Source organism: Gouania willdenowi, chromosome 18, assembly GCF_900634775.1.
Source record: "Gouania willdenowi chromosome 18, fGouWil2.1, whole genome shotgun sequence".
NCBI lineage: Eukaryota > Metazoa > Chordata > Actinopteri > Blenniiformes > Gobiesocidae > Gouania > Gouania willdenowi.
Window position 1 is genome coordinate 3,546,964 of NC_041061.1, and position 13,681 is coordinate 3,560,644.

The window sequence follows — 13,681 nt, forward strand, 5'->3', positions numbered from 1 at the left end:
ATGACATGTAAGTAGAAAGCCCACTATCAAAACAAAAAGACTCCAACTTCAGCTACTTTATATTTAAAAAATGTGTCTTAGTATTGAACCTATGTTGCCTTGTATTATGTCTTTCCTTTTCAGTCAAGAATTACTGGCGGAAAGGGCAGAATAGTTGGCAATACAGTCCAGTGCAGTTTTTGTATCACTTTGGAGCAGCTTTCAAAAAGAAGAAGAAGAAGAACCACAACTGGTAACAGCTTTTCAACTGCATTCCAAACTGGAAGTTACAACACAAGTAAGTTACCTGATACAAACTTCCACTGTTGATGTGTTGAACCATCAGTCAGAAGATGTTTTTATAGAGGTTTAGTGTAACGTGTCAATTGTGTTTTCTTTCAGGCTCTGGTGAATTGGGAACTCCCACTACAGTGATAAAGACCAACCCAGTAGACATTTCAAACCCCAACTCCACCATTATCAATACAATCACCATCAACTCAACAACTGTGGCTCCAACAACCAGGATTACAACTGTGGCAGGGAATGCTACAGTTACCCCAACTGTGACTGGGAGTGCTACAGTAGCCCCAACTGTAGCAGGGAATGCTACAGGTTCCCCAACTGTGACTGGGAGTGCTACAGTAGCTTCAACAATAACAGAAAATGATATTTTAGGACCAACTGAGACCGGGTCTTCGACAGTAGCACCAACCATAACAGAAAATGAAACAGTAGCACCGACTGAGACCGGGACTACGACAGTAGCACCAACAATAACAGAAAATGAAACGGTGACACCGACTGAGACCGGGACTACGACAGTAGCACCAACAATAACAGAAAATGAAACGGTGACACCGACTGAGACCGGGACTACGACAGTAGCACCAACAATAACAGAAAATGAAACAGTAGCACCGACTGAGACCGGGACTACGACAGTAGCACCAACAATAACAGAAAATGAAACGGTGACACCGACTGAGACCGGGACTACGACAGTAGCACCAACAATAACAGAAAATGAAACGGTGACACCGACTGAGACCGGGACTACGACAGTAGCACCAACAATAACAGAAAATGAAACGGTGACACCGACTGAGACCGGGACTACGACAGTAGCACCAACAATAACAGAAAATGAAACGGTGACATCGACTGAGACCGGGACTACGACAGTAGCACCAACAATAACAGAAAATGAAACGGTGACACCAACTGAGACCGGGACTACGACAGTAGCACCAACAATAACAGAAAATGAAACGGTGACATCGACTGAGACCGGGACTACGACAGTAGCACCAACAATAACAGAAAATGAAACGGTGGCACCAACTGAGACCAGGACTACAACAGTAGCACCAACAACAACAGAAAATGAAACAGTAGCGCCGACTGAGACCGGGATTACGACAGTAGCACCAACAATAACAGAAAATGAAATAGTGACACCGACTGAGACCGGGACTACGACTGTGGCGGCTAATGCTACAGTTACCCCAACTGTGGCGGCTAATGATACAGTAGCCTCAACTGTGGTGGCTAATGCTACAGTTACCCCAACTGTGGCGGCTAATGATACAGTTACCCCAACTGTGGCGGCTAATGATACAGTAGCCTCAACTGTGGCGGCTAATGATACAGTTACCCCAACTGTGACGGGGAGTGCTACAGTGGCTTCAACTGTGGCGGGGAATACTACAGTTGGTTCTTTAACTACTCGGGCAGTAGTGGCAACAACGCACTGACCAGCGTCACAGCAGCGCCTCTCCCGGTGGGTGATTAAAAGAAATATGATTTATCCTTATTCTACTTACCCTAAGCCTAAACCTTTGGTAAAGAAAACACTGCAGCTTAAGTAAAACCATCAAACGTAACCTTTCTTGTCTCTCTTGCAGGAAAGTATAAACAGGGACGGTAACCTTTACCTCTTTTTTTCTTGTAGGAAAGTGTAAACAGGGACGGCTGCTCAGAAAGTCGACTTTGTGCATCTGAGCCAGCCGACTGCGACCCCAGTACAAGCTCAAACTGTTTCTTTCTGTCCGCTGACCAAAAGATTGGCAGAAACTTTTCAATTGAGCTTTCAGGGCAGGCAGCCGGCTACATCGCTGTTACATTTTCTACTGACAACACTCTGGTAAGCTCAGCATCTAAACTGATAACTAACATCTGTTTAACAGTCTCGCAAAGACAATATACTGTAAATCAGAACCTTTGACATTTTGTGATAATCCAACACAGGGGGGGCACGACATAACCTATATCTGTGCGGCTGATGGCAGTACAGTGGTGCTCATCACTGCAACATTTAATAATGATGTCCTGATAGTGACACTGGTGAGTTCTGCTAACTTTTTTTTTGCTTCCCTTCAAATAAAGCATTGTGTAAATCCAGTGATCCAGTTTAATGTAAGGGCGCCTTCAGGCCAGTCCTTGTCTGATTTACCTGCTCCAGGGTTCATTGTGGCGGCAGTAGCTCAGTCTATAGGGTCGCCGGTTCAAGTCCCAGGAGAGTTGCTCCCTTCATAGTAAAATCAGCCCCACTCTGACATCTCTCCATTAATGCATTTTAGCTTTGAAAGATTTGGGTTCATTCTGGTTCAAACAGGTTCGGACCAAATTCTGTTGGGCTCAGGCCTTGTCAGGTCTAACTATTAGGGCCCGATTACAGCTAATAGCTGAACCCAAATGACATAAATCTGATTAACTGACAGTTGCTTTAATTGCGCTGCAATGCAGCTAAGTAAATAACAACCAAAATGTATTTGATAATTGGCTTCTATGCAGCAGACATGAAACATGGAGACTTGTAAATTTTGATGAGCAGCGGAAAGTCATAGTGGGTTAAGGGCCTTGCTCATGGGTCCACAATGGATTTTTATACACACAATGCTACAAATATAATGCCATAAAACATTGTTTATACTTAGCCCTTCAATATTGTTGACATTGCTTTACACTTTCTGTGAATCTACATGGTCCCGTTTGATGTCCTTTCTTTCTCAGTTGGATGTGTCTGAAGGGAAGGGCAGAGTAGATGGAAACACAATCCAGTGCAGCTTTTGCGTTGTTTTGCCGGAATCATCTACGAGAGTTAGAAGCCTCGCATCAGCACTTCACACTGGAAGTTACAACGCAAGTAAGTTGCCCACAAATGAGATGCTCTAAGTCTGAAAAGGGTTTAAAAATGTGGCCAACTCAAAACGACTTATAAACTTGCAAAGTTGTTGTAATTTATTATCAACCAGGCCAAGTTTTCACAGATTCCACATTTCAGTCCTCTCTTTGTGTCCTGCTTGTGTTTCCAGCCTCTGGTGCACTGGGAACCCCTAATACAGTCATCAAGACCAACCAGCTTGACTTTACTAATGCTAATGCCACTGTCACCAATACCCTCACTAGCAACTCCACAACAGCTACCCCAACAACCTCAAGTTACGCACCCACCCTCCATCACTCACTGCTGCAAAGTAAGCATGATTTACAATGCTAGTTGCTAACTGTGTCTAGTTTGATTGAATGCGTATAATGCTAACCTTTCTGTTCCTTCATCCCTGCAGCTCTGCTGGTGACTCTGGCAGTTTTGGGTCTGGCAATGCTGTGAGAAACCCACAAAATACCAACCATATCTACTCCTAACTTATACTAAATACCCTTAAAGGTCCTGATGTATGTTTACGCTACATTGGCTGGATTAATGTCGCCTTCACTCAGCAGAGACCAAAGCAGGGGGATTGTTTGATGGTGGGACCTCTTCCCTCATCTCAGGACTGCTTTACAAAACAACTCTGAATCTAAGACTTCTTTATTCCTGTCATATAGCTCAATGTAAGAACTAGTAAACATCAGTGACATGCAGCAAAGTTGATGGGAGTTGAGGCTCAGATTTTTACAGGATCCAATTTACTGTTTTTTATTAACCATGAAGTCTAGGCACCAATACTTTAGAACAAAATTGGCTATTAGGACAAAAAAGTTGTGGCCAAAATAGTATCTTTTTAAAAAATGTATTTCTGTTCATTCAGACGAGTATAAAAACACTTGCCTGTTATTTACGGCTGACGGGCAGATACATTAGTCTCTCCCTAGTGTGTGTTGCAATATTATTTAAAAAAGGCTTCAATTAATTGTAATAATACCATGCTGTGACTGGGAGGAACAGCTCTCTTCAATCAAGGTCTAAATAGAGACTGTGAGCACATCACTGTTTAATCAACATTTAAAGTATTTTTTACATGAAGGTAATCCCGATGTTTCTGACAGACGGCAATATTTAGGCAAGGTTTTAGTAGCGTATTTAGCATTTGCTGTAATGGTCTGGTTACCTTTAATCTTGGCAGGACCAAATTATCAGTTTCTTAAGTTTTAACATCAGCCATGTAAACAATAACCTGCTTAATGTGTTTCATTTAATATTTACATGAGGTTTCATGTTTGCATACGCTCAAAACAAAGTTTTGGATTTTTTCTTGCTGTGTTGAAAAATAAAATGTGTGATTCGTTGTTGTGAATGTACAAAGCTTTGATGATGAAGCCGTGCTCGGCTGATGTTCTGTGTGAGCAGATGCACGAAAAACTGTGCGGAATACTGGTTGGAACCAACCTTGCACCTTACATTCTGTAACAATGTAGTTTGACCTATTTTTGAAATAAAATGATGTAAAGAAATGAAGGGGATGAAAATATATTAAATATTGATGCCCTAAAAAAAACTACTTTGTGAACTTTGAGCCACTGATGCAAAAAATCTCTGTGGATGTAAAACGTTGGTCAAGATTTTCTCTGGAATGGTAAGCGCCCATGAATGCATCTTGGGAAACTTCAACAGCCTGTAGAAAGAGGGGGTCCTGGAACTTCTAAGACTACTTTTTTTATTATAACAAATACAGCTTGAGACACCTTGCACATTGGGCATTGCCTCCAGAAAGGGCCCCACCATGGTACTCCATAGAGCAATCTGCAGCAGCGCCTTTACCATTAATAAACTATATCGCATCTTCAAGGGATGTGGAATTTTTTTTTTGAAGATTGTAGATGTTGACCCTTATCTAAACTGTACATCGAGTATTTGGCTGAATCCGAAAGTTTGTATTAATAAAGTTTCCTTCTTGTGGACAGAATGGTTGGGTAAAGGGATTGGCACTATGAGGGACCTGCACAATGGGAATATATCAAAATATTACAAGCTGTTGTTCAGGCTCGGTGAGAATAAAAACACGGCCTCTCTGAAATGGGTGTGGGAAAAAGATTTAGGAATTTCTTTTGATGACCAGGACTGGGCAAAAATATGTGCTAATGGTCGTACTTTATCTAAGACTGAGACTAATGCAATTCAAAATACTACACCGCTTTTATTGGACACCAAGTAGATTATTTAGAATGGGGTTGCTAGATTCAACACTAATGTAAACACTGTGATGGTACTTTCATACATGTGCTGTGGTCTTGTCCACAAATCCAATTGTTTTGGATGAGAATACATAGTTTTATTTTATTATTTTATTTCTGTCCATCATTGTATGTTCTTGAACATTCAAAGGCTTTGCTGGACACAGACTGTGATCATGATTGGAAAACAAATTCTGCTTAGACACTGGAAATCTCCAGGAACGCCCTCCTTTGATGAATGGACGGCTGAACTATCAAAGGTGGCTGCATATGAAAACATGTCTTACAGGATCACAAATAAGGCACAAATATAAACAGAAATGGGGCAGATACATTTCAATGATGATTGCATGAGGACGGGATGAAGGTATATCTGTAACTATGTTAAACAAAACCTCTGCTCTTTTTTTTTTTTTTTTTTTTTAAGTAGCAAAGCCAAGCCATACAAAATGGTCAATGGTCTCCCTCTGTTTGTTCTGTGGGGAGGGGGTGGGGGGTATGGGATTGTGTTTTTGTAGTTTTATACATTCATTGATATGTATATAGAATTGTGCCTCGTTAATGGCAAAATAATACAAAAATGTGAATTAAAAAAAAAACTATGTATTCCAATCAAACCATCAGAAAGTGGTTGTTTTGTGTTTGTGGCCTAAAAGGAAAGTAGGTAACACTTGAAGTTTTATACATAAGGCTGACATTACACTGTCATTAGCATGACTAAGGTGTCATAAAGGCTGTCATTAAGTGGCGTTGGATAAATTATGACACCTTTGGAGCTTTGTTGGCATTGATCATTGATCTAGTGGGGTTAGGTAGAGTTAGGTGTTAGGGTAACAAAGGGTTTGGGTTCAGGTAACAAACAACACTTGACGACAACCTTCAAGACACTTTATTCATGCTAATGACAGTGTATCGTCAGCCTTTAAGGAAAAGTGTTACCGGAAAGTCAAACACTCCAGCCTTTAATCAAGTCCAATGTTAACCATGTGTGCATTATAGCAAGTACATTTTTCCTTTATATGAAAATATCTGGAATCTACTTTTGCTTTACCGTGTATGAACTCTATACCATGGTTATTATAGTTGACTAAAACATAGAAATAAAAAAATAAAAAAAATTCCATTAACTGATTTAAAAAAAACTCAAAAAACCTGAAACTTTGTGTTTACAAATCTAACTTAAATGAACTTAAATTATGGCAATAAACTCCTTAGTTTTCGTCTTTGTAAATTTATTTCATTGTTTAGGTTATTGGTTGAGCTATTTTTATCGGCTCTGCTGTTTTACGGCAGCTGCACGGACCCTCGTGTTGTATATTTTGTTGGATTTTTATTATAAAATAGTTGTTCTATATTACGTTATCCTTTTTCCAGGGTTTATTAAGGGCTCAGGCAAAACAAAACAAGATATCTGCTGCTGAGGCCCAGCAGTCTTCCACATTACTGAAGAAAGAGCAGCTCTTTTTTTTTCTGCAGTACTATTACGCTTATTTTAACATTGACCAACATTCCTCATATTATCCACAGAGTGGAAGTGTTGCACACAGGCTCAGTCAAAGAAAACGTCTGTGTTCAGACTTAAAGTGAGCCATGACTCAAACTGCTGTCAGTGCTTACAGAGGTCACATGTTCCCACCACATACTGAGCAATTTTCTCTCTTTTGTGGATAAATTAAGCAGCTCCACCCATCTCTAGTAAAAGGAAGGCAGTTTGAAGTTCTTATTTAGTGATAGCCTCTAACTTTGTTGTTAGTTTTATCAGTGTGTAAGACACTAAGAGTAAAGGTAAGACCATGAGTACACCACAGTTTTATTTTTATTTAGTATGAACTGTGGAATTGCAATGGCAAATTAAGAAAATAATGAGGATGCAGCGCAAATGCGCTCTTTCTCTGAGGCGCTATGAATAGAATGTTCTTTCATGATCACATATGTCTGTGTGTGTGATAATGTTGATAAGAGACATGGAGGCTGAGTTTGAAGCCCTCCTGGGCATGCCCACAGCAGACTGGTGAAACCCCTTCCAGACAGCCTCATCCTGGGCTAGACGCAACCTGGGGATGCGTTTCCAGGATGAGACTCTGTAGCAGGTGGAAGCTCTCATCATATGCATCTCGTGTAAAAGATGTGAACGAGCAGGGGGAGTAGTGAGAGAGGGGGAGACAGGGTCTCATCACCACCAGAGTGCCCCCCCCACAGTCCAACCATGTCCCACCATCCCCACTAGGGCTGAGGTGCACATTTCAGCTGACTCTAGGGCCGTAGCAGAGGTGGCCAGAGTCTACCTCCGAGTCCGATGCCCCCCCCCGTTGGGGGCCCCATTTCCACCCTTGTTGTCACCAGACCGTACTCAGTGGTTACCACAGCTACCATGGCGACCATGACAGAGCCAACAGGGGATTGATCACCATTTAGGGAGCCTGAAACAGCCACGACTGTTCAAATTCACTCCCATCCGACCCAAACAGTTTCACTAAAACCCCAGAGGACCCTAATTTTAATTTTTCAGTTTCCCCTTTGAGGGATAGCCACCTTATTGTGGTCAGGGGGTTTGCGTGCCTCACTGACCTTAAGAGCTATACCAGCAGGAGCTTAGTCTCCAGATGGGACACTGGTGTGAAGGTAGAGGCCTGACTAAGGTCAGTCTACTTCTCTAGGGTGGGGTTGGACACATCCAGTAGCTAATAACCCAATTCATTAAAGAAAACACTGTTACCATAGGCACAGGGGAACAAAGTGCTGGAGCATGATGTGTACATATGATCCCCCTTCACATTTCTGACTGACCCCTCATATATGTCGGCCTACAACCGGCCCTGCTTGGGTCCCTTGTGTGGTCCACTACCTCTGATTAAAGGCCTGTGGACAAACAGTGTAGTTGTCCAGGGTGCTTTAACTCATTTTAAATTTAGACAGTCTCTAATCACTGCTAATATTCAGTGTAATGTCAATTTTGCCCCATCTTTGATTGACACCCTTTCAGCAATGGCACAAAAAAAGACTCAAATGCATTAAGGACCTCTTTAAAAATAATGCATTTTTCTCATTTGAACAGCTAAAGAAGAACTTTGATGTCCCACGGACACTTTTTCAGGAACCTGCAGTTACGTAGTTTTGTTGAAGCATCTTTGTCTTTAACTTTGTCTCAGGGCGTGACGAGTGTCTGACCTTAGATCTGGGGTTGTAGCAGATATTTCAGTGACATCTCATCAGACTGTTTTATAGAGTTATGATGAAAAAAAAATCAGCCCCACCAACTTTTAAGCTTTGAGTAGAGGAAGTCACGTCCCATTTGAAGCTTGAACACCTGAGATATATTGTACATGGAACAATTCCAAACTGTAGTAAGACCTGGCAGCCATTCCTTCTACATTTCGAGTCTGAATTAAGTGCATCGTTGTTTTTTCTTCCTTGATCCTATTGGTTTGTACCCCGTTCACTTCCATATATATCTGTTGTCCAACATTGACGTGTGATGTAACTTCATCTTATAGTACCTGCTGTTTCCACGTGTTCATTAATCCCTAAAAAATAAATAAAAATATTTAAATAATAATAAGATAATAGGTTTAAATCGCTTGGATGAAGGGTAGGCTTTATCGACTACCAAGTCAAATTCCTTGTGCTGTCTTAAAAACTGTACTTGGCCATAAAACATTTCTGATTCTGATAAGGAGAGGTATCATTACAGCTGTCTTAAAAACCTGTGGTGCATGACCCGTATTAGAGTTATATGCAGTGACAGTGCCAATTGTATTCATCTTCAATAACAAACATCTGACTTCTCATACTTTAGCCTAACCCACCTTGGCAACAGCATTTCTTATGACAAGACATTTATTTATTTTGCATCTGTAGAGCATTCATGTACACCGCACCCTCCACCCAGTATAAATAGGGAGCAATAGGTAAATCCCTGTCATTGATAAACCACAGTCTGTTTGTTTGATTGCATTGCATTAAAGAACTAAACAGTCCATCAAAACGGAGGGATCTCACACTTCTTGTCTGCTTTCTGGGAACAAAAGAAATCCCCCCCAGCGTGTTGGACTAGAAGAGGGGGTCTGCAGGTAAGAAACAACTGATATTTAAGTTAAAATGCTTTCTACTTGTTCATGAGAAAACAGTCCACAGCATCATCTTCTTCTTGAAGGTAAGATGATTGTTTCTTTGAAAGCTGATTATCTTTTTACATGATTTGATGTTTGATTATTAGGATTTTTCTCTTTAATGGTGATACTATACTTTAAAATCTCCTACTGTAATTGTTTTTATTCAACATTTATTTTTGATCTTGCCAGGATTTTACTTTGGTTTATTTTGCATAAGTTTGATGATCTTACAAAGATGTAAAGTTGTGGCCACAAGCGTGTTTACAATTCCAGGTAGATGTCGAACAAATGAATACAATAAAAGGCAGCATTGTAATTAATGGCCAGCTTGTGTGATCTGTTGGTATTTTACATTGTTCTATTGGTGGGTGTTTTCACGTACAGATTTACAAACTAACTGCTCGACAACTAGTTATAGATATTTGGACATTTTTTAACTTTAGAATAACTACAACAAAAGTCTCAAATTAAGTTGAACGTCATCTACAGCAGGGGTGTCGAACTCATTTGGATTCAAGGACATATATGACCCAGTTTGAACCCAAGCGCACCAGACAATTTCAGATTTTCATAGGGAAAAAAAAAAGAATCTCTTAACCATATGACCAAATATAATAACATATTTAAGCAACTTAAATTATCCACACAAGTTACAGATAAAGTCCACACCATGATCAAGAAATGAGAATTTCATGATTTTGCTAACAAGTTTAAAACAGCGGTTTTAAACTCCAGGGTTTTAGAAGAATTAAGAGCAATAATAATTTTTATAAAATAAAAATTTCCCCACAGGCTGAATGGATGCTTTGAAGAACTGGATGAGCTTGACACGCCTGCTTTACCGCAAAAGTTAACAAAGGATAATAGATCATAGTGTTATTGAATACTGGTCTTTTTCTAGATTGGAGTTTTTATTTTATACCAGTTATACACTGTATGTATTTTTTTACTGAACCAAACTGCCTCAAATGTAGTCACTTTTTTCTTTAACGCTTATTCACATAGATTTTTTAACGGATCGAGTGTTTGACTTCGACTGTGGCCTCTGTAGTTTTACAAACAGGCCTTTGAGCCGTGAGGTCTTCAGGGCTTTTGATCACACAATAGCTTAGTTTCAGTGTTTGAGGATGTTCTGTTGTGGGATCTTTTCCTTTCGATGAGTTGATATGTTTTGTTTTGCACCTGGACGTCTTTTTGTTGGCCTTGACTGGTCTTCCATAGACCTGAAACTAAGATTGTAAACTGGTTGTCTTGTGTGGTTCTCACTACACCCCCTGCCGTACCCTATTTGCTATACTGACGCATATGGTGACGTGTTGATATTCAATCATTGATCCATGTTACATCAGTAACCACTTGTTTCACAGTTGAAGATGTGTCACCTGAGAGTAGAGACCTCTGTGGTATTTCAAACATGTAGGCTGGGGTTTTCTAGACAAGCTCCATTTTTATAAGAACAATGGTAACTATTCTTATGAATCTGATGAGTGGAATTAATTCCCATAAGGGTTTGCTGCCTTTTTTTTTTGTATTGCTGCAGCACTGAGTTTGTGGGAGAGACTGATATTCATTATAAGGAATATTGTTTAAGTATAAACCAACAAGCACAACTGTTGCCTAAATCAGGGGTTCTCAACCTTGGGGTTGGGAAGGGGTCGCAGATGCCTTCAAGAAACTTGGAATATTTCAGCCCATTTTAGCGTATTTGTACAGTTTTTCTGCAACCACACCACACTGCCATATGTGTTTTATAGGAACCGGAAACTGCAATTATATTTGGTATTTTAGATGTTTAAATATGCATGAATATACATGTTTGTCATTTTTAAGTTGGATACCAACGTTTAAAAAATATGTGAGCTCAGATGTTGGTGATGTGTTGAATTAGATGTAGTGTGTGGGTAATGTGGCTGACTTTTGGTCCAGCAGACTGAGGACTGAGGATGGAAATTAACTTTGGCTACAATCCTGCATATTCACCGGTACATGTTTTTTTTTTTTTTTTTTTTGCATTCTCTTGTTTTTAATATGCATTGTCCCTTGAATAAAATAAACAACTCAAATATTTTAACCTATTTTCATCACTTTTTCTTGCCATATTTTTGCATTTTTAATGCATTTTTGCTACTTTATCCATTTCTGTCACTTCTCCATCAAATTGCAATGCTTTTTCAGCACATTTATGGTTACAGTTTTGCCACTTTCCACCACTTTTCCACCTAATCTCGAATATGTTGACCCGTTATTGTCATTTTTTTTAACTTATTTTCACCATATGTCATGCTTATTTTTGCCAATGTATCCACATTTAAAATTTGTCATACCCATTATTTGACCGTTTAAACTCATTGTAATGTTGACACTTTAAATCACTTTTTCTGACTCTAATTTGAAACTTTTAACCAATTTCTGTGGTTGTTAAAATTCCATTTCACAACCTTTTCCATCATTTTTTGTCACTTTTAACCCATTTTATTTCTGATTAAACTTCCTGGAGAACAGTGAATATTATTTCTATAAATAAATAAATGTGGTTACCACAGATTCATAGAACAATGGAACATCATTTTGCTGACTTTGGATGGACCCCATAAATCTCTCCCCTTTATTCCCCCTTATAGATGGTCCTGTCTCCACAATGTTCATGTCTGTGTTCAAACACCTTCAGGTACAGTGGGGGTCCCCGCTCTCTGGAACCATTATTTTGGAGGTTGAGGCCTGGAAAGGTTGAGAACCACTGGCCTACATAAAAACATGACAAACAAAACACATTTAGGAAATACATTACACTCACCACAGATGCAGACTACTTAGAGACATAAATCCATTGTCCTTTTTTGGCGCAACAGGAACTTCATTGCATTCAGTTCCAACAGTAAATAATTTCCTTATATTGTTGAGGCTGAAAGTCACTTTGTCATTTGTTCCTGACACAGCCTACATGCTTCATGTCGCCATCTTGTCCTTCGTCGCTTGGTTCTTCGTGCGCTGGCCTCTCCGTGAGCCTGGCACAAGTTCCTCAACTTTCGGGCTGAGCCGACCTCTACTCACGATGTCTAGCTTCTCTTAAAAATGGTGTTAAAAGAATATCTGCCACCTAATCTATTTCCTTTACTTCTTCAAATATTGTGTGTTCATACCACCCGCTAGCTGTCCTCGATGTCCCTGGTGACGAAGACTTGGTTAATGCCACTCTAGCGGTTCCATTCTCATCAAGCTACAGATGCTGCACTGTTGATTCTGAAGGTCTGAGAGTAGATTAATTGGACTCTGGCAACACATAGTGTCTGAAATATGATTGGATAAAGGCATTAGGGTGGCTCTGGTCTATTCTGGTGTCCTCTGTGGTCGCCTGGATGGTGGCTCTCATGGGTCCGTGGTGGTACAATGGCCTCCCATAGTGGCGTTTACAAATATGCTATGTCATGTTTACGACTCAAGAATACCTTACACTGTCACATAGCTTAGAAATGGCTGTGTCACTCCTGCGACCACAAACTCGCCCCCTCTGTTCACTTCTGTCTTCATATTGTCTGAGCGGTGGGATGTTCTCCCTCTGACATTCACACTGCTTTGGTCACTACACTGACACAACAGTTTTTACTTTTGATTCACTAATATCTTATTCCACTTTGTTACCCTCCTATACTCAATTTTCCTTGTATTCATTGTATAAGTAGCAGCCTTTGAAAGGGACAAGGGATTCGTTCATTTTATTCTGTCCAAAGATTCAACTCTTTAACCTGTTGTAGTGGTGGTTGTGTTAGGTATGATTCATAGAGCATGGTGTAATTTATGAGGTTCCTCTAATGTATGGTCTCATTTTCTCTAGATATGGACAACCAACTGATCCTTGCAGTCTTTTTTGTGATGCTGACGTCAGCCTTCATTGGAACCGCCGGTCAAAATAATGCAAGTATGTTAAAACACAAGATGACTAAGTGAACAAAACCACAGATATAGATCATAACACCATCCAATCCTCAAGCAGTATACTACATTAACTGTATCTTTAAATTAAATGAGGATAACAACAAACATGCATGTGATGAAGATAACCTGTTGTGGTATTTTCAATTGGCAGCAAATGTAACAACGGCAACCCCATCAACTGGATATTGCTCAACAACAATGGAAAGCAACGATACTGCAACACCAACTGAGGCAGGGAAAGAAACTACCGGGACCGGGAC

The 13,681-nt window shown here is 40.1% G+C and overlaps 1 protein-coding gene across 1 annotated transcript in view; it reads left to right on the forward strand.

Annotated features, from left to right (window-relative positions):
* Positions 1-13,681, forward strand: part of LOC114480782 (putative ferric-chelate reductase 1) — a 21,828-nt gene continuing 8,147 nt past the window's right edge. Inside the window, exons 1-8 of the mRNA XM_028475199.1 lie at positions 1-7; positions 124-232; positions 1,633-1,762; positions 1,934-2,125; positions 2,230-2,325; positions 2,995-3,127; positions 3,297-3,458; positions 3,549-3,672. Of these exons, the coding sequence (XP_028331000.1) occupies positions 1-7; positions 124-232; positions 1,633-1,762; positions 1,934-2,125; positions 2,230-2,325; positions 2,995-3,127; positions 3,297-3,458; positions 3,549-3,592 (873 nt within the window). The 3' untranslated portion in view covers positions 3,593-3,672. The remainder of the gene's footprint in view (positions 8-123; positions 233-1,632; positions 1,763-1,933; positions 2,126-2,229; positions 2,326-2,994; positions 3,128-3,296; positions 3,459-3,548; positions 3,673-13,681) is intronic.